The sequence below is a fragment of the Rattus norvegicus genome, chromosome 5 (assembly GCF_021556685.1).
Source record: "Rattus norvegicus strain SHRSP/BbbUtx chromosome 5, alternate assembly SHRSP_T2T, whole genome shotgun sequence".
NCBI lineage: Eukaryota > Metazoa > Chordata > Mammalia > Rodentia > Muridae > Rattus > Rattus norvegicus.
Window position 1 is genome coordinate 119,246,400 of NC_141538.1, and position 19,151 is coordinate 119,265,550.

Consider the following 19,151-nt stretch of genomic DNA (forward strand, 5'->3'; position numbering starts at 1 on the left):
TTCTCTCTCTCTCTCTCTCTCTCTCTCTCTCTCGTGTGTAGGTACCTGAGATGACCAGAAGAGGGCGTTTGACCCTCTGCCCCTGGAGCTGGATTTACAGGTGGCACCCTGCCCTTCATGAGTGCCTGGAACTGAACTCAGATCTTCTGCAGAGGAGTATGAGCTCTTAACCTCCAAGCCATCTTTCCAGCCCTGAGCTCTTGTTTGCCTTTGTTGCTAATAGATTTTAAACACTAGGGTTAAGAGGAGAAAGGCCACACTGAGGACTTGGGTCTGACTTCAAATCAGAGTGCTACCCCTATAGTTTAAACCAGCTCTAGATTGCTTAGGCCTAATGAGGTGAAAATGCTATTTAAGTTATTGTCGCCCTGTATTGCTTAGGAATAACAAGAAGTTTTTGTTCAGGACACATGAAAAGCATTCTTAGTATTTATTATTAGCATTACTCACAACTGGCTGGATCTATAGATGTAGAACTCACAAATGCAGAAAGCTAACTGCTCCATAACCAAAAGCTGTTTTTTTTGTTATCGTTTTTGTTGTTTTGTTTTGTTTTGTTTTTTTTAAGACAGAGTCTCGCTACTCTTGCTGTACTGGAATTCACGATGTAGACTGGCATTAAACTCACAGAGACCCACCTACCCTTGTCTCTGCCGCCTGCCTGAGTGAAGACCTCTAACACTATGCCTGGTGCAAGCTGCTATAGTTAGAGGCAGGGTCTAGGGAGAGCTCAAGCTTGGCCCTTCATGCTGCTGTTACAGAGGCTGCCCACTGTGCATGCGCCAGCTGCTTCCAGGACTAAGGAAGCTCTGGTCCTCACACTGCAGCTGGGGATTGAGCAGCAGGCTGTTCTATTAACACCTGCCTTTGCTGCATCCTGTCATGGTGCTGTGTACCTACAGGGGATGGGAGAAGACATGGGGCAGAAAATCTCCCATACTTGAGGGGAGGCATCTACAGGCATGGGTTGCCCTGGCTTTCTCATCTCACTCTGCTCTGAACATCTGCGCCAAGCACATGGCTGATGCATGACCAGGAGCTTCAGAGTTCTTTATACTGCAACCCAGATACCAGGGAACTGGAGCTATTTACTAAATCCCAGCTTTGGGGTTCTTAGGAGACAACTGACTGGCTCAGGTGGTGCCTACAGCCTATATTTTAAGGGGTAGGGGTGAGTTTTCCTGTAGGTTGCCCTTGTGAGGAAGGCTAGGATGATTGGCCTCCCTCCCATCCCTTGTCTATTCCACCAGCAGACTTTGCTCTGACTGTGGCTCCTCGCTCCTCCCCTCAACACATCTTGACTGCTCTTCATGAAAATTCACCCTGTCCTGGAATCTCATTTCCCTCTGGCTTCAGTTGCTTCTCACAAACCAGCCACTACTGCTGCAGGAGACTGTGTTCCCTCAAGTTGCTCAAAGTATTCAGTGCTTTTGCCCAGGTTTTCATAACAGATTTGCTTAAAGACTGGCCAGGCATGGACAGCTCATATCCTGAAATCTGCCAGGGTGGCATAGGCTACACTTTCTGCAGGACTCTGGGTGGGCAATCCCACCATCACTGTGCACCAGGTCTAGTACCATAGACATCCATGGCACCCAGATAGGAGGCAAGTTTTTGAGGAAAAGCCTCCTCTCCCCTCCCCTCCCCTCCCCTCCCCTCCCCTCCCCTCCCCTCCCCTCCCCTCCCCTCCCTTCCTTTCCTTTCCTTTCCTTTTCCCCATGATGGGGTTATTCTGTGTAGCCTTGGCTATCCTGGAACTTGTTCTGTAAACCAGGGTAACCTAGAACCCTAAGATCTGCCTGCCTCTGCCTCTAGAATTCCCAGCATCAGAAAGGCTTTTCTATCCCGATGCCTTTGCTGTCTTGAGGTCTCAAGGATGTTGTCTATCTCGGGAGGGGCTCCAGTGGACAATGGTTTACTTCTGGATGAGAACACTTTTGGATTTTGTCAAGGGACGGATAAGCAGCTCAGAGCAGATGTAACAGGACCCCATCTCCTTCTGACTCCTGTTCTGTCTGGGCGGGGGCACTAGCCTCATCTTTATGGATCAAGCTGGATGGCTACAGTATCCTGGCCAAAGAGACAGGGAAGGTGCGTGTTCCTTCCTTTGCCTGAAGTCTGTGCACATCCCTTTGTGCCTCACTCACCTTCCATGTGTAGTTAAGAAGCCGACCAAGTTGCAAAGGACGCTAGGAAGTGGAGTCTCTGTTCTTGGCAGTGAGTTGGAGACATTATAATTAAGGAAGTGGAGTAGAATGAGACTGGGGGTAATGGTGACACCAACTCTTGTTATTCAGTTTGTAACCACATCCTGGTACGCCCTCATTCCTGGTACTTTTCCCAGCAGGTCTTACTGCTCTCACTGCTTTATACCCAGGGGCTCACAAGAGACTCCCAACTTGTGTTCCTGCTTCCAGTTCCTCCCCTATCAGAAAGGAACCCAAGACCCTCAAACATACAAGGGCTACATACAAGAGCTCAAACATACATTCAGCTACATCTCTTTTGAAGATGGTCTTTTGCTTATATATTGTAATGCTGAATACTGGCCCCTAAGGCTTGGTTACCCCCAGGGACAAAAGAGAAAGTCTGCATGTGACTCTGTGTGACACCGCCCCCAAGTTATCCCTGATTGGTGCGTAAGGATGTCAACAGTCTACAGCTGGGGACAATTGAGATAGGTGGGGTTTGGGGTTCCCCGGCTTGGGGCCTGAGGAGACTATGAGGATGAGAGAGGAAGCGGAGAAAAGACATCATGAGGTAAGAATTTTAAAATCAGGGCCATGAGGGCTGGTCTATTGGAGTTAAGAGTAGACTGGATGGGACATAGTAAGTAATGACTCAGGGTATCGATAGGAAAGTAGATTCTAATAGCACAGAGGGTAGATATCTGTCCAGCTTTGGTGCTGATAAAGGTGTATTATAAATTAAAGCTTGCGTCTTTTATCCCGGAACTGAATGATCAAGAAGGGGTAGAAATGGAGAACTCGCCCAAGTTAGTTCTCTTCTTTCACCATGTGGGTCCTCGGAATCAAACTTAGCAGGTTTCCATGCTGGGTTCCCAACAGTAGGGTTTTAAGAGTAGGGCTTAGTGCATATGTATGTTTTTCTGGAAGGAGTTTAAATTCTTAAACTAATTTGTGAGACACTCACAGATTGGCTCAAGGCCAAATCTCTAATATCAAAACAAGGCCATCTGTCTTCTCTCTCAAATCTCCTCTCCCATCCGAAACCCTCTCATGTGGGGCCCTTACTCCTGTCACATCTGCAACCCCATCGCTTCCTCTAGGACAGTCTGGCTAACCTTAGAGTTCAGCTCAAAGCCTCTTCATGGGGTCTATGACCCTCTGGCTGTTACGGTTTCTACAGCACATCACCCCCTACTCTAGCACTGGGAAGCTTTAAGGAACAGACATGCTGTCATCTGAGGGCAAGCTGTCAATGTGTTTAAGGTATCTTTCTTGGGACCCAGAGCAGCTGTCACAAGATCAATGCTCAAAAACCCGATTTCACCCTGCTGTTGTGCTCCCTGTATCCAGCTGTGCTCCCTATACCCAGCTGTGATCCCTTCCTCCTCTAGGCTCCTACGATTGGTCTGCCCAAATCCCCAAACCAGGCTGGTTAAATTTCAAAGCTGTGGGCTAATAAACACCCTCTTTTTCTTCATAAGTATCCTTCCTTGGGTATTTTGTCATAGCAAAGAGAAATTAGCGAATACAGGCCAGCATTGCAAGTTCACAAGAATCAAGAGCAAAGAAATCTTGAGACCAATTGGGAGGCAACATTTTAATTAATAAACAAAAAGAAGACAGGCCGGAGCTGTGCTGCTCAAAGCGTGGCTGTAGCCTGACCGCACTGGCATCCTCTGGGCCCAGTTAGACACATAGAAACCCAGACCTCGTTTCAGACCTACAGTATAACAAGATCCCTGGGGCTGGATACACATTAACCTTTGCGAAGCACGGAGCTAACATTTATTAAAGTATGTGTTGGCTTTTACATTGTGTTTTGACATTGAAATAAATCTACTTAAAGCATTTTTTAAAGCTCGTCTGTTACACCATCCACATGTGGGATTTTGGGCATCTCTCACAAATCCCACCGTGGGGAGGACTTTGCTGCAGAACTTCTGAAGACAGCCTTTCTGGGTTATCATCCAGATTCCAAAACTGTTACAGCCGTTTCTTGTGGAGACTCCCAGAGGTAGGTTGTACGATCACTTCCACTTTGGGGATGGTGAAATTGTTACTCATGAAGACTTTGTGACTCAGCCAAGGGGTACCAAGCATATAGGTATTCCAGGCCAAATGAGAAATCTTGCTTTAGTGTTTTCAGTGTTCAGATCACCAATTTTGATACTTGATACTCTTCCTTTTATATAAAAGGTGTGTGTGTGTGTGTGTGTGTGTGTGTGTGTGTGTGTGTGTGTGTGTGTGTGTGTGATTGCATGAGACTTTCAGAGCTATGATCATGAGCCTTTCATGTGCAGGACCCAGGGGATATGGATGCTTAGGAAAGCACTATCCCTGGGAGAGATGTCTAAGGGAGAGCTCTATTCTGCGCCCACTGGCTGCTACTGCAGCCCAGGCTGGATGTTTATGCAGCAAAGATCCAGGAAGTTCTCAGAGCTGGTACCTGCTTATAGGGGCCCTGTGCTTCTAGAAACGGGTAAATGATGGTGACTTCTACAATGTCCCATTCCCAGCAAGAAGCTGGCCAATTCACTTGCTTCTCTTATAGGTTGAGAATGGGTAAAACAACTGGACTCTGTCAAGCATGCATCTAGTATTTATCATTGGATTGGTTTTCTGCTTACTTCCATAGAGGGGATGGGAACCCCTGGGGTACTCAGAAGTGTCACAGCCTGGCACTGACATCACTGGGCTTAGTCCTCCTTTACCTGAATTTAGACTCCTGCCATTCTCTCTAGACATGCATATTCACTGGGACATATTTGTATACATACTTGATTAAAAACAAAAAGACGGTGCCCTTTAAAACTCCATGTAAAAAGTATTGCTTTTTCTACTGTGCGAGTGTGCCCTTACCTACGTGCTTGCTACACAGGGCTGCAAAGACAACATCGTGAGGAATTCAAAGCTGAAGCTGTTTTGAATTTCTGGGTGACTCCACTGCAGCCTGCACTCTGCACCTCGCACCCTGCTCTGGACCTCATGTAGTTTGGGGGGTTTGGCCTAAGACAAACACTACCAAGCATCCTAATGAGCAGAACTGTATGCCGGGAATGTATTGTGCATATTTGACATAGTTTCTGTCTTGAATGGTGGCCCTCTGGCTGTGACCCCAGCCCTCTCTAAGGGCAGGGGGGGAGTCCAGCAAAGGAACCTTTTGTTCTTGGCTGCTAATTCTTCTGCAGCTCCTTCAGCCCCAGGGACCTGCCCTGCTCCGAGTGGGCCCTCAGAAGCTCTGCGATTTCCACGTGGGCAGGTGAATTCAGAACGATGGACAAAGCTGTTTGGCCGGCCTGCAGGGAAGAAAGAAATAAAATCATCCTATCCGCCTCCCCACTCAGAGGAGAGAGTGGGGGCATTGTTGACAAGGATGTTAGAAACATCAGGTGACCCAGGAGGGGATGTGACTCAAATGGCACCGGGGCCATGAGAAATGGGACCACGAGACATGAGGGTCCCTTCCGCAAGAACCGCTCTCTTCCTGTGTCAGTGGGAACAGAGAAAGGGTTGTCAAACCCTCAACACTTAAGAAAATTGGAAAATAACCTTCCCTCTCAGATCTAAGTGAGCATTAGCATTTCAGTGTGTTCTCTTTGTGCTCTCTCCTGTGCAAACCTGTTGTTGGTTTTAAAGCAGTGGAATGGGGGGTGCACGTCTCCCTAGAACTCCCCCTTTACTGTAAATTACTGTGGTATGCTAGGGGATGTTTCCCCATTATCCGTCTTCATAATGCATGTCTTCTTATAGGCTGTCAAAACAGCCCATAATATACCAGAAAATTTCCACTTCCTGTTTGTTTCTATGTGTCCATGGTCATAAACTCACTGAAAAAGCATATTCTCCTTGTGCCTGTATGTGTGTACGTGTTTGTGTGTGTTCACCTTCATCCGTGCATGTGTACATATATGTATGTGCATGCAGAGGCCTGAGCTCAACATGGTGTTGTTCCTCAAGTACTGTCTACCTTGTTCATTTTGAGACAGAGTCTCCCACTGTCCTGGAACTTGCCAAGTAGGCAAGGTTAGCTGGGGAGTGAGCCCCCTTACAAGCATGGGTTCCAATGCCTGGATGTTTTTTACAGCTGTGGGTTCTGGGGATTAAACTCAGGTCCTCTCGATCACACTGCAAGCACTTTACTAACTGGGCTATCGCCCAGCATCCTCCCATTGCTAGTTGTTTCCTTAGGACCAGGAGTGAGCTCACAGCACTTGTGCATGTTAACAGTTCCTGGCTCGAAGTCACTGTAGCACTTTCTCCAAAGCACAACCCACTCACTATGCAAAGTCCTGTAGTGTAAAGAACTAGACCTGTGGGTTCTCCTGAGACAGGGTGGCTGGCTGAACAGAGATGGAGGGAAAGCCCACACACCTCGGGGTTGGAGGGTGAGCTCCACAGGGACAGCCAGTCTCTTATGAGTGGGCATAATCCTACAGCCAGCATTCCAAAAAGCCCTGGGGCTTAAAGGCCTTATGAGCCCCTTGTGGATATGAGGAGCTGAACTTGGATCCTTTGCAAGAGCTATGTACACTCTCAGTCTACAGTTCTTGCTTTCTTTTGGAAACAGTGACCTGATAAGTATTCCAGGCTAGCCTTGAATTTGCTGTCCACCCTCCCCGCTCCTTTCTATTTAGGCTGGAATCTGCTAAGTCATGTGATCAGTTCTGATCTCTGTCTCTCTGTCTCTCTCAGATCAGGAGCTCAGTCTGGCCTGGTCCCAGCTGCATCCTGGCAGAGGTGGGCTGCCTGGCCGTGCTCAGCCCTGAACACTGTTGAAAGCTCAGTCTGCATAAGCAGAGGTGTTTGGTTCAAGTTGATAAAGGAGTCAAGCAATCCTGAGGAGTCTCTGCTTTGACTGAGCAAACCCAGAACAAGGAACAGTTTTCAAGCAGGGAGTCCCCACAGTATAGAGGAGAGAGGACTGCTCCACAGGGAATTGTCAGGGGAGAGGGAGGGCTAGCTTTACTCTGTGTTCCAAGCTGGCCTTGGCCTCCCAGAGCTTTATGTAAACAGAGTGTGCGGTGACTGTTACCATGGGAAAGTGCCACAGGGCCAGTCCCAGCGGCTATGCGTTTTCTGACAGAGTCCATCTGGAGGCGACAGTTTCCATCTGCTGGCTTCTCAGCGGAAGACACGACGGGAAGTGGGAGAAAGAGACCACCTAGGCAGGGAGAGCGTCTGCTAAATGTAAATATCTCCTGCAGTCTGGGGAAGGAAGGGCACAAGGAGGCTTCTGCGGTAGCTGGATCTAGTGAGTTCTATTCTACCACACTGCAGACTTGGCATACACTTGACTGAGCTAAAAAGTGGAGGGTTTGCATAGATGGTGCGTGCGTGCTACAGTGTCTTTCAATAAATAAGAACTCACCACGAACCCATTATATATCAGGTAATGATGCTCAAGCTGTAATCTCTGTCTCAGAAACGTTCCCATTCGATGGATATTCTGAAATGTCTTCTCAGGAAGAAGTTGGCAGCCGGTGCGCAGGTCTCACTACCACTCCTTGTCACGCTGAAGGTCCCCTGACACCCACTTGACGCCTAAGCCTAAGGAAAGTGCCTTCAGTTCTCTGTAATTTTTAATCGAACTTAGTTGATGAGAGAAAACCATTTCCAAACATGAGTCTCTCTCCACATGAGTCTCCAGGAGATTTGTGCTGTGGAGAGCTGAGACTCCAAAGACAGGTGTTTGCTGGGAAGGCAGTGTTCTGATGAGAGCTGGCACCGGGTACCAGCCTTGGTCCTTGGTGGATTCTATCAACGGTTCTCCTCTCCCTCAGCTGCTGGAAACCATATGCTCTCCCTTGCTATGAAGAAGCTGAAGTGGGACTCCTCAGTCAGGCCTGACCCAGCAGGACAGTGCGGTTGGACCCTAGCTGAGTCCTATAAACCCTGTACAGACCACGCTGGCTGGCTTTCCCTTTCAGCTCAGCTCCACAGCCAGTACCGGGCCCTGTTCTGCAGTGGCCTGCTCCTGGGTGCTGCCCTGGCTCTCCCTGCCCCAACCTTTGACCAGGTTTTTTTTTTTTTTTTTTTTTGAGACAGAGTTTCTCTGTATAGTTCTGGTTGGTCCTGGAACCTGTTTTTGGACCAAGTTAGCGTTGAGCTCAGAGGTCTACCGCCTCTGCCTCCTGAGTGCTGAGATAAAAGACATGTATGATCACATCTGGCTTGGTCCAGGGAATTCATAATTCTTCCCTGTTCCTGTGCACTGCAGGTGTTTATCAACCACGCATGGCTCTAGAGGCCAGGAGCACCTCCTCCTCTACTTCTGAAGAACAAAAATGTCTCCAGACACTACCAAACTTTCTCTGGAGGCAATGTCACCCCTTCTGAGGACCATAAGATTGACTTAAGACTGGTGGCCAACTGGCTTCTCAGTTGGGGGCCAGTCTCCCTCCTTTGGTTTTCCTGACTTCAGATCTTCATCCTCATACCCAGCAGACACTTGCAAATGCCAAGGCCCCCACCTGCTCATATACTTGGGACTTTGCTCTCAGTGTCACAGTTCCAGCCAGCAGGTGTGGCTTAGAAACATTAAGCATTTGGGTAACTCATCTCTATAGCCATTTCACAGATGTCCACAGAGACCTAGGGTGATCTGTTCACCTATCAGAAGGCACACAGTTCCTGAACTCAGATTCAAGCTCGAGAATGCCGCGTTTAAAGTCAGTTCTAACAATCATAGGCTAAGCTGTCTCCCCTCATGGTTTTTCTCTACCTCCAGAAAGCTATGCAGTTCTTTCTTATTTGTGACCACCATGTGGCCCCAAGAGGAGTTCCCATTTCCTGGTTTGTTATTCTGGTCAGCCAGAGACCTTCAACGCTCAGACCTGTTGGCCTGCCCCATAGGCATCTCTTCCCAGACCTTCTCTGTCATCATCTCTAAGCGACTCTGGGCTACCGTTGTTCAAGCTTACTCCAGATGAGCAGCTCACAGTGGGCTCCTCAACACAGATCCTCTGTCTCACTACATGTCTGGAAAAGGAGACTCCCATCCTCTACTCCTAATTCCACGTGAAAACAGAAGGGCCTGTGCTCTCTGAAGTACTCAGAAATGGCTTTGTGGAAGCAGGGGTGTACAAGAGCTGTGACTGTGGGGTTCAGCTTGGCTTGCTGATGGGATACTCCCCGTGGCACCAACAGCATCCAGGAAGAGGTGCTGTCCTCGTATAACAATGGCCTCTCTTTCCCTCTCTAGGTTTTCGTTCCCTTTGAACTTTGATGTTAAGTACAAAGACACCAGTTTATATCGTGAAATCATGATGCCAACATTAATGATATCAGAGTCAAGCCTGAGATTGAATCTCTGCTCTAAGAATTGCTTGCTGTGTTCTTGGGAAGAGCAGGAGTGATGTCCAGTTGAAGATCAGCTCCCCCAAGTGCTCTAGAAATGTGACCCACTGTAATGATCAGAAACTTGGTCACTTTGTTGTCACTGAGCCTTTAAGTTTAGAGCTCATTCATTCAACTCTTGGTGAGTCACTGACATGCGGCAAATGCTCTGTTACATACGAGGGATTCAGCAGCAGGGCGAGCCCCTTCAGTGGGACAGCAGAGAGATGGTGCATCATTCATGGGCACGAGCTTAGGACAGTTGGATTTTATCAGTTGGGCAGTGTGGGACTGCCATCTAAGGGGACTGTCACTGACTGTGCAACGCCAAGCAGGCTTGCTTGGTAGAATGGGTCACTCCATGAAGTAGATCTGGGTCGTGTGGGTATTGTCAGTTTAATAACTACAGGGTTGTCTCTATACATTTTACGTCATCATCTGGCTTCCCGGAGTCTCCCCTGGACCATCTGAGTCGCTGGTTTTGCCAGTGGAGGCTCAGGACCAAGCCAGGCCTGGGCGTATTTCCCTAGCACAGTGTTTTAATCTTGTGAGTCTCACGGCACCATGGCTATGACCGTTTATCACCCGTTATCGTATGGAAAGCCTACACCAGCCTTAGGAGGCTGACTTCATTGTTACGGCCATATGGTTTCCTGAGTTCTGATGGCTGACAAGACACTTTTCAAGACAGGTGTTAAATACCTACTGGTTAACTGCCTGTAAATCTTACCTTGTCAGTCAGGTTGCTGTTGCAGTCTGCGTGTGCCAGGAGCAGTCGCACCAGGTCCGCGTTGCCTTGGTGACAGGCCAGCATGAGGGCCGACGATCCATCATGGTCCTGCAGGTTGACGTCCGCCTTGCAGCTCAGTAGCGCTTGCACCATGTCCTCCCGGTCGTGGCTGACTCCTAACATCAGTGCAGTCTGGCCTCCCTGCACAGAGAATGAAAGGCACAGGCTGGAGCAAAACTTCTCAAGGGAATGGCCATTGATTAGATCTTTCCTCTGCCTGTGACACGGGACACATCCTTTTCTTTCTGGCTAACTTCTGCTTTCCCAGGACTCTAACCAAATCCTTTGCCCGTTCCAAAGCCTTGCCTGGCTTCCCAGCACGGGCAGTATCACAGAGCACTACTGATTGCTTCCCAACTTCCCTGTACTGCTAGGGGCTAGGAAGATGACACTGGGGACTGTTCTTATTTGATTTTACTCTCTGTAGAACGGAGGATTAACTTCAGGGCATCACACATGCTAGACAAATGCTCTGCTCTGGCCACCCCCGGGGACTACGTGTCAGTCTCCCCAGGGCCCAACACAAAGTATGGGATGGAAAGCAGTAACTGATGGAGCGGATGAAGGCTTTCATTCCCATGGTCATCAGTGGGCCTAGCAATGGATTAGACTCAGAACCAACCCAAGCTCTGTCTCTGCATTTTAACGTCTGACCATGCCAGGCTCCCGTTTTCCCTGAATCTTGTTTTTTTCTGTGCTTAAAAATTCATTTCATTATTTTTCCTGTGTGTTTTCTGTGGCTCTTGTGAGAACTGAGTGAGGATATAAATTTATAGAGTATATAAATATGATAACGTGAGGTGGTAATTTTTCTGATTATAAACTGACATTCATTTCTTATTTGCAGAAATCTGTTATATATTCCTGCTTTCTTACAGCCTTACCCTAGGACTTACTGTATTTTGCCAAACCTTTTTAAGTTTGACAGTTGGGCTTGTCTCTTCAGTGGGATATCAGGTTCCAAAGAATAAGACAAGGTCTATGTCTTCTCTCTCTCCAGAGCCCCTGTGGCTTTAAACCAGTGTTTCCCAACCTTCCTAAGACTTCAACCTTTTAATACGGTTCCTCGTGTTGCCCTGACCCCAAACCATAACATTATTTTTGTTGCTACCTCATAACTGTAATTTTGCTACTTTATGAATCATAATGTAAATATCTGTGGTTTCCAATGCTCTTAGGTGACCCCTGTGAAAAGATCATTTTACCCCAAAGGGTTCGTCACCCACAGGTTGGGAACTGCTGCTCTAAACAATGTCTTTCACCTCAGAAGCAGCGAGGACATGCTGCTGGTGTAAGTTTCAATCACCTTGGCCATAAAGAGGACTTGGAGTCTGAACCCTGCCTGTGCCACGGCACTTGTGTGGACCAGACACACTCGTTCATCTCCACACCATCTCCTGACGTGGGAGGACTGGGACGGTTAGGACACAGCCTGCCTCGTGGGGCTGAGGAAAGACCCAAGAGCTTAGCAAGGTAGGTAAGTGTCCACTGCCATTATCTCTATGGGGATTACAAACGACAGTGTGTGGCAGTTGCTTAGTTAGCGAGCGTATGAATTACTAGGGTCTCCAAGCCTCCATTTCTCTGGAATGCAGACAGATCTCTCCAGAGATGGCTGTTTGCCTTCCGGAGTGTGATTACTTAGCCTAGAGGTAATGGTTGCTCACTAGATTAACTAGCCTTGAGGTCTTCTCTCCCCAACCACTCCTAAAGCCAGGTGCCACTGTAGAGAGCCTTCTTATCTGTCCCTCTGTCCCTCTGCTCTACTCTGGGGCTCTTCTCCCTTATCTTTCTTCTGGTCTAGATTGATACAACTTGGTTCAGTAATTGGTCATTTCCAGACCCTGGAGATAGGAAGATGTATCCTTCCCTCAAAGACTCTCAGCTCAATCCCATCCTGCTGGACACAGCCACCTTCCCACAGAGTCCCAGGGAAGTCCAGGAGAACGGATGCAGGTTTAATCCCTGGCTTCCCTTTAGTGACACAGACAAAACTCTGACCCTCTCAGAGACCATTGTACCTCTGGGCAGAGACTTTGATCATGGTGAGCATTCCCTTTTCCCATTTAAAAAAAAACAACAACCAGTCAACATGCTTGTTAGGATAATAGTATTTGAATATGGAATGTTCTGGAATAAGAGTTGTATGTGGGTGAGAATACTTTGAAAACCAGAAAGTGAGTTACAAATACCTGTGTGCTGCCATCAGTAGGAAGCTGTTAGACCACAGAAACATACGTATTTTCACAAATGCTGTTTCCTGCATGTGTGTTATGTGTATGTGCAATATGTGTGTGCAAGGTGTGTCTGCAGCTGTACGAGAGTGATGCTTTGTAACTTTCCGTTGTACTCCTTTGCTGGCAGCCAGCACCCTCAGCAATCCTCCTGCCTCTGCTCCCCACAGACCTGGGTTCAAGTGTGTACAGACCCATGCCCACCGTTTTAATGTCAGAATGGAGATCTGTCTTAGTTTGGGTTCCACTGCTGTGAACAGATACCAAGGCAACTCTTATAAAGGACAACACTCGGTTGGGGCTGGCTTACAGGTTCAGAGGTTTAGTCCATTATCATCATGGCGAGAAGCACAGCAATGTCCAAGCAGGCATGGCACTGGAAGAGCAGAGTTCTACATCTTCATTCAAAGGAAGCCAGAAGCAGACTGTTTTCAGGCAGCTAGGAGGACGGTCTCAAAGTCCACCCCAACAGTGACACACTTCCTCCAACAAGGCCACACCTACTCCAACAAGGCCACACCTCCTAACAGTGCCATGCCCTGGGCCAAGCATTTTCAAACCAGCACAGGATCCAAACTAAGGTCCTCATGCTTGAGCAGCAAGAGCTCTAACTACTAAAGCCTCCTCTGAGCCCCTGAGAGCTCTTAGATGAGTTGTGCAAAGTGACCTTGTAGCCATCAGGCTGCTATCAGCAACTTGGGGGAGTGCAGAAGAGTAGAGCTCAACACAAATATTTAAACAGTTTCAGTATTGTTGATTTGTGTTTTGCCTGCATGCCTGTGCTGGATGAGGTCAGAAGAAGGCATCAGATTCTCCGGAACTGGGGTTACAAATGGTTGTGAACAGCCATGTCGATGCTGGAAGTCAAACCTGGGTCCTCTGGAAAAGCATCCAGTGCTCTTAACCAACAAACCATATCTCCAGCCCCCAGATGCTCTTTTAAAGTTTCCACAGCCAACAGCTTTGGAAGAGGCTATGTCTCCCAGGGCAGGACAGGTTTGCTGTCTTTTATAAAAGACTCAGCCTCTTCAAATTCGGGGTTATTTTCTTGTAATACAATTACTGTGACTAGCTGACAAGTGTCCTCATATGTTGAAGACTCGTTACCTGGTCTGTGGAACCACTGGGAGGTGTGGTGGATCCTGAAACACGGGGATCAAGTTATTCACTGAGGTTCGCCCTTGAAGGGGGATACTAGAAATATATTCATTCTCATTCTCTCTCTCTCTCTCTCTCTCTCTCTCTCTCTCTCTCTCTCTCTCTCTCTTTCTCCCTCTCTCTCTCTGTCCCTCTCTTCCTCCCTTCCTCTTCTCCTTTCCTATTTCTGCAGTGAGGTAACACAGTTTCCATGACACTCTTTCTCACTACTGGGGAAAAGGCGATAAGACCAAACAGCCATGGACTAACAACTCTGAAACCATAAGCCCAGATAAATTCTTCCTTTGTATAAATCCCTGAGAACGACCCAGGCTCTCAAACATAGATGCAAACATCCACTGCCACTACGTCCCTTCATGATAAGTGACTTATTTCAGGCATTGCTCATTCTGGTTGGAGGATAAGGAGGTGAGGAAAGACAGACTTGATTTAAGACCCAGTTAAGATAAGGACCAAAGAGGTATTCTAGGCATTTTAGCTCGGTTGCAGCAAATTCTACAGTAACCCTCTGGGTTAGAAGAGCCCTGGGAGGTAAGTAAGTGACTGGTATTAGGTCCTGCCTACTCTGCTACCCAAACTCTCCATTGGTCTGATGGAGATTGATGACTCTATTAAAAAGACTTGGGCAAACTGGAGACATGGAGTTAAGTACGGATTGCTCTAACCGATGATATGAATTTGGTTCCTAGCACACATTCGGGGAGCTCACAATTGCCTATAAATCCAGTTCCTGGAGATCTGACACCTCTGGCCTCCAAGGGTACATGGTAGACACAACTACACTTAAAAATAGTAAAATAGCCAGGTATGACGGCACATGCCTTAATCCCAGTACTTGGGAGGCAGATCTCTAAGCTTGAGGCCAGCCTGGTCTACAAAGTGAGTTCCAGGGCAGCGAGGGTTACACAGAGAAACCCTGTCTCAAAAACACAACACATTTAAAAAAAAAAAAGACTCTAGGAAGAGAGGACATGATAGGTAATTAAGCTTCCTAAGTGTCCTGGGTCAAGATCTGATGAGTCACTCACAAAGGTGACTGATAACAGCAGCTGACCAGCAAAGCTCTTCCCGAAGGCTAACATTTGAAATTTAGTTGCAGAAGTTAAGTCCCAATGGAATTTGCCCTGTTTTAGTCAGTGACCCTTGAGCCAGCTTCTCTAGGTCCCAAGAGCTTTTTAAGGAAAACCAAGCATTGGAGCTTTGGATAGATGCTATCTGGGGGCCCAGCATTCGGAAGTAGAAAACTCTCCATGGATCTACACGGAATTCTTCACCATACTGGCAGAATAAAACAGGAGGGTGTTGTGTTTGTCAAGAAGCAGAGAGATCAAGTGCTCTCCACCTACCTGAGTTGCTTGTATGTTCACGTTCCCTTCTCGTAAGAGCTTCCAGACGACCGCCATGTCTTCTTTTGTCTTTGGAGAAGCCAAGGGAGTGATCATCACAGCAGTGTAGCCAGCTTTGTTCTGATGATCCACATTGCAGACACCTACGAAGGCAGGAATGGGCGCGGGAAGAGCTGAGTTAAAACCACACTGCTCCTCAAGAGTGGACAGGATGCTGCTTGCCAGCTCACACTGTAGACTACTGTTTCCACAGCTCACATTTTTAGCAGTCATTGTAGTTGGTTAACCTTCTCTAGAGATTTTCTGAGGATGCCCAGCAAAGGAGGACCACAAAAGGGGCAGCCATAGACAAGGGGTCAATGTTGATGACTTTATTTTGTAAACCTGGGCATAGCACACATCTTTCTAGATGAGGATGGTAAAAGCCAGAGAAATCCAGGGTCTTCCTAAGAGCTCATGAACCATGGACCAGGGGCAGGAAAACAATTCAGGACAAACATTGAAGAGTCTTTGAGGGAAGGAAAGAGCTTCCTAATTTGAATACCAGAATAGTGGAGAACATGCTTTTCACGGTAGAATGACAAACTGGCATCCTTTAAAGACAAAGTAGTGAGTGAGAAGGTAGAAGTGTAGCCCCCAAGATACGCTTTCATGTCCTTCTGCATCAAAGATGAGGCAGGATTACACACATAGATTGCGACCTGTGATCCAAATGACAAAACAACAGGACAGTTCTGAGTGGAAACTCAAATCATCTCGGGCGGTTGCTTATTGTAGAATGCTGTGTGTCTCAATAGATCAGGACAAAAATTACGGTTATTATAAATAATCACCAAGGAGAGCACATAGTAAATACCAGAGGCCCTAGCAGCAGCCATTGGTATCATCATTCAGAATGACACTCGTGTAGACTTAGGTATTTGTTACATCAGGTCTGATTTACAAACAAATGCCAAGCGGGGCTTCTTGTACGTTTTGTGAGAAAGAAAAAAAATCCGATATTCTTTCATCTCACTCAAAGAATATTTCTGAAATGTGCCATAGGAACACAGGCACAACAGACATAGAAAACCAGGTCTGGCTCTTTTGTAACAGTCTTCTTCCCTGGGGTGACCACCATTGTTATGACCAGGCAGGCAGGTGACAAAAACTATGTGACATCTCTACTGATCTTCACTATGACCAAAAAAAATAAGTGAACCCATTGGGCCAGTGGGTAAAAGCACTTGCCATCAACCCGACAACACAAGTTCAATCCCTGGGTCCTACATGGTGGAAGAGGAGAACAAACTCTCACAAGTTGTCCTGTGACTTCTACATGTACACTGTGGCACATGTGTCCCTACCCTTATAATAAACATAATTAAAAAAAAAGAAGTGGATCCTGGGCTGCCTTCTTAATACATTTTAATTGTTACCCTTGCCTGATTTATGTTTGCATAAGTTTGAAGTGCAGATGTCTCTTTAGAAACATGATCTGTAGCACAGTAGTGATGTCTCTCTGCTCCACAGAGAGACCCATATTCCTCCAGCAGCTGCTTTTGAGCAGTGCCCAATGAGCAAGTCAACCATCCATGGAGGAGAGAGGGGAAGGCTCTCAACTGAGCATGTTTCCATTCAACAAGCCGCAATGACATTCAGGCAAAATAAAGGACACAACACCGAGAATTGCCCACAGAGCGGTGCTTTATGGCTCCCTCCTCAATAATCACGCACTTAGCCATGTACCTTCCGGGCGTGTCATAACCACCCTCTAAAGGGAGCCCAGATTTGGAGAGTGACAGCTCTGTCACTGCATGCCTTTTGCTGATGAGGAGGAACGCCACATTCAGCTCCATGTCCCCAGCTAGCCTTCAGCCCCTTTGCCTGTGTTTATTCAGCTATTTCAGTGTGTCGGTGGGGAAGGTTTCAAGGTAGATGAGTGTTAGCCGGGCTCTTGGTTAGCTGCAGCAAGAACTTACTGCCCCCAGATCTCAGGTTGTTCATGCTGACTCTGCCTGGCTCACTTTGAGCAGACGTTGAGCAGACTTCAAGCCTTGGGGCTTCTTAAAGACAAGGGTTACATGCAGCCCCATGTTTCTAGTCTTTGTGGTCTTCGTGCAAATGATAGATGCTTTCAATCCTCATCATCCATTCCTGGGAACCTGCTTGGGCAGTAGAAACAGATCTTGTTTGGCATTCTGACTTGGCCTCTTACTGGCTCTGGACTTCAATCCCACTCATGACATCTTCGAGTCTGTTTCCTCACCTGGGAAATGCGACTGGTTTCTGGTTCACACCCGTGTGAGGATTGTGGGCGTATGAAGGTGCATGTGCATCGTCATACTAAATCATAAGGATTGTGGGTGTATGAAGGTGCATGTGCATCGTCATACTAAACCAGTGTAGCTGCTGCTGCTCCTGCCGTGCTACTGCCCCCAACAGGGAGCCGGAGACGCAGAACAGGGCCGCGTTCTTCCGCACTAGTACTGCACCCACTAAGGCTACCCCATCCTGATGGTAGCCTGGAGTCTGTGGAGAAGACAGAGCAGCCCCGCTGACTCAGTGCCAGAACTCTAATTTAACCCCTTGATGATGTCAGTATCCGAGAGAGTTTTAGGCTGCCAATGTGTATGGCACCTGTGATGCTCCTGGGAAGAATCTCAAGTTGACTTAACAGAGCTGTGCAAAGTTGTAAGTGTATAAAAGTCACCCCTCACTCCTCCATTTAACTACTGGGAACCAATAGTTGGTTGCTGGGTGTTTTGAGACCGAGTCTTATACTGTAGCCCAAACTGGCAATTCTCTACGTAGCCCAGGCTGGTCTTGAGTTTATGGCGTTCCTCCTGTTTCAGCCATCCACATGCTAGGATTACAGACAGGAGCTTTCCGGTCGAGTTGTATTTTACATTTTTAAAAAATATTTGTGTGTGTGTGTAGGTGTGTAGGTGTGTGTGTGTGTGTGTGTAGGTATGTGTGTGTGTAGGTGTACAGCTGTGTGTGTAGGTGTGTGTGTAGGTGTATAGGTGTGTGTGTGTAGGTGTGTGTGTAGGTGTGTGTAGGTATGTAGGTGTGTGTGTAGGTGTGTGTGTAGGTGTATAGGTGTGTGTGTATGTAGGTGTGTGGGTGTGTGTGTAGGTGTGTGTGTATAGGTGTGTATGTGTAGGTGTGTGTGTGTAGGTGTATAGGTGTGTATGTGGGTGTGTGGGTGTGTGTGTAGGTGTGTGTGTATAGGTGTGTGTGTGTAGGTGTGTGTGTGTAGGTGTGTGTAGGTGTTTGTGTGTGTAGGTGTGTGTGTGTGTAGGTGTATAGGTGTGTGTGTGTGTAGGTATGTAGGTGTGTGGGTGTGTGTGTAGGTGTGTGTGTATAGGTGTGTGTAGGTGTTTGTGTGTAGGTGTGTGTGTAGGTGTATAGGTGTGTGTGTGTAGGTATATAGGTGTGTGTGTAGGTGTGTATGTGTGTGTGTATGTAGGTGTATAGGTGTGTGTGTGTGTAGGTGTGTGTGTGTATAGGTGTGTGTAGGTGTGTGTGTAGGTGTGTGTGTGTATAGGTGTGTATAGGTGTTTGTGTGTAGGTGTGTGTGTGTAGATGTGTGTGTAGGTGTATAGGTGTGTGTGTAGGTATATAGGTGTGTGTGTAGGTGTGTAGGTGTGTGTGTGTAGGTGTGTGTGTATAGGTGTGTGTAGGTGTTTGTGTGTAGGTGTGTGTGTGTGTCTGTAGGTGTGTAGGTGTGTGTGTGTATAGGTATGTGTTATTATTCACACGGGGAGATCAGAGGACAATTTTCAAGAGTCAGTTCTATCTTTCTATTATGTGGGTCCTAGGAATCAAACTCAGGTTGTCAGATTGGCAGCAAGCTCTTTTACCCACTGAGCCACCCCCTCAGATCCTAGATCTGGAATTCTTTCTTATTTACTTTTTTTTTTTTTTTTTTTGGAGCTGGGGACCGAAGCCAGGGCCTTGCGCTTTCTAGGCAAGTGCTCTACCATTGAGCTAAATCCCCAACCCCTCTTATTTACTTCTTAATATCTTATTTTTATTTTATGTATATGAGCATTTTGACTGCATATAAATGTATATGTACACATATACACACACATACACACATGTATGTGAACGT

At 47.3% G+C, this 19,151-nt stretch overlaps 1 protein-coding gene across 2 annotated transcripts in view; it reads right to left on the minus strand.

Annotated features, from left to right (window-relative positions):
- Window positions 1–3,771: 3,771 nt before the first annotated feature.
- Kank4 (KN motif and ankyrin repeat domains 4) overlaps window positions 3,772–19,151 on the minus strand; it is a 63,928-nt gene continuing 48,548 nt past the window's right edge. The window contains exons 8-10 of one of the 2 annotated variants that reach the window (XM_087549051.1): window positions 15,053–15,195; window positions 10,255–10,455; window positions 3,772–5,485 (exon numbers count right to left, since the gene is read on the minus strand). In XM_087549051.1, coding sequence (XP_087405177.1) covers window positions 5,363–5,485; window positions 10,255–10,455; window positions 15,053–15,195 — 467 coding nt within the window. In that variant the 3' untranslated portion in view covers window positions 3,772–5,362. 2 annotated transcript variants of the gene reach the window in all.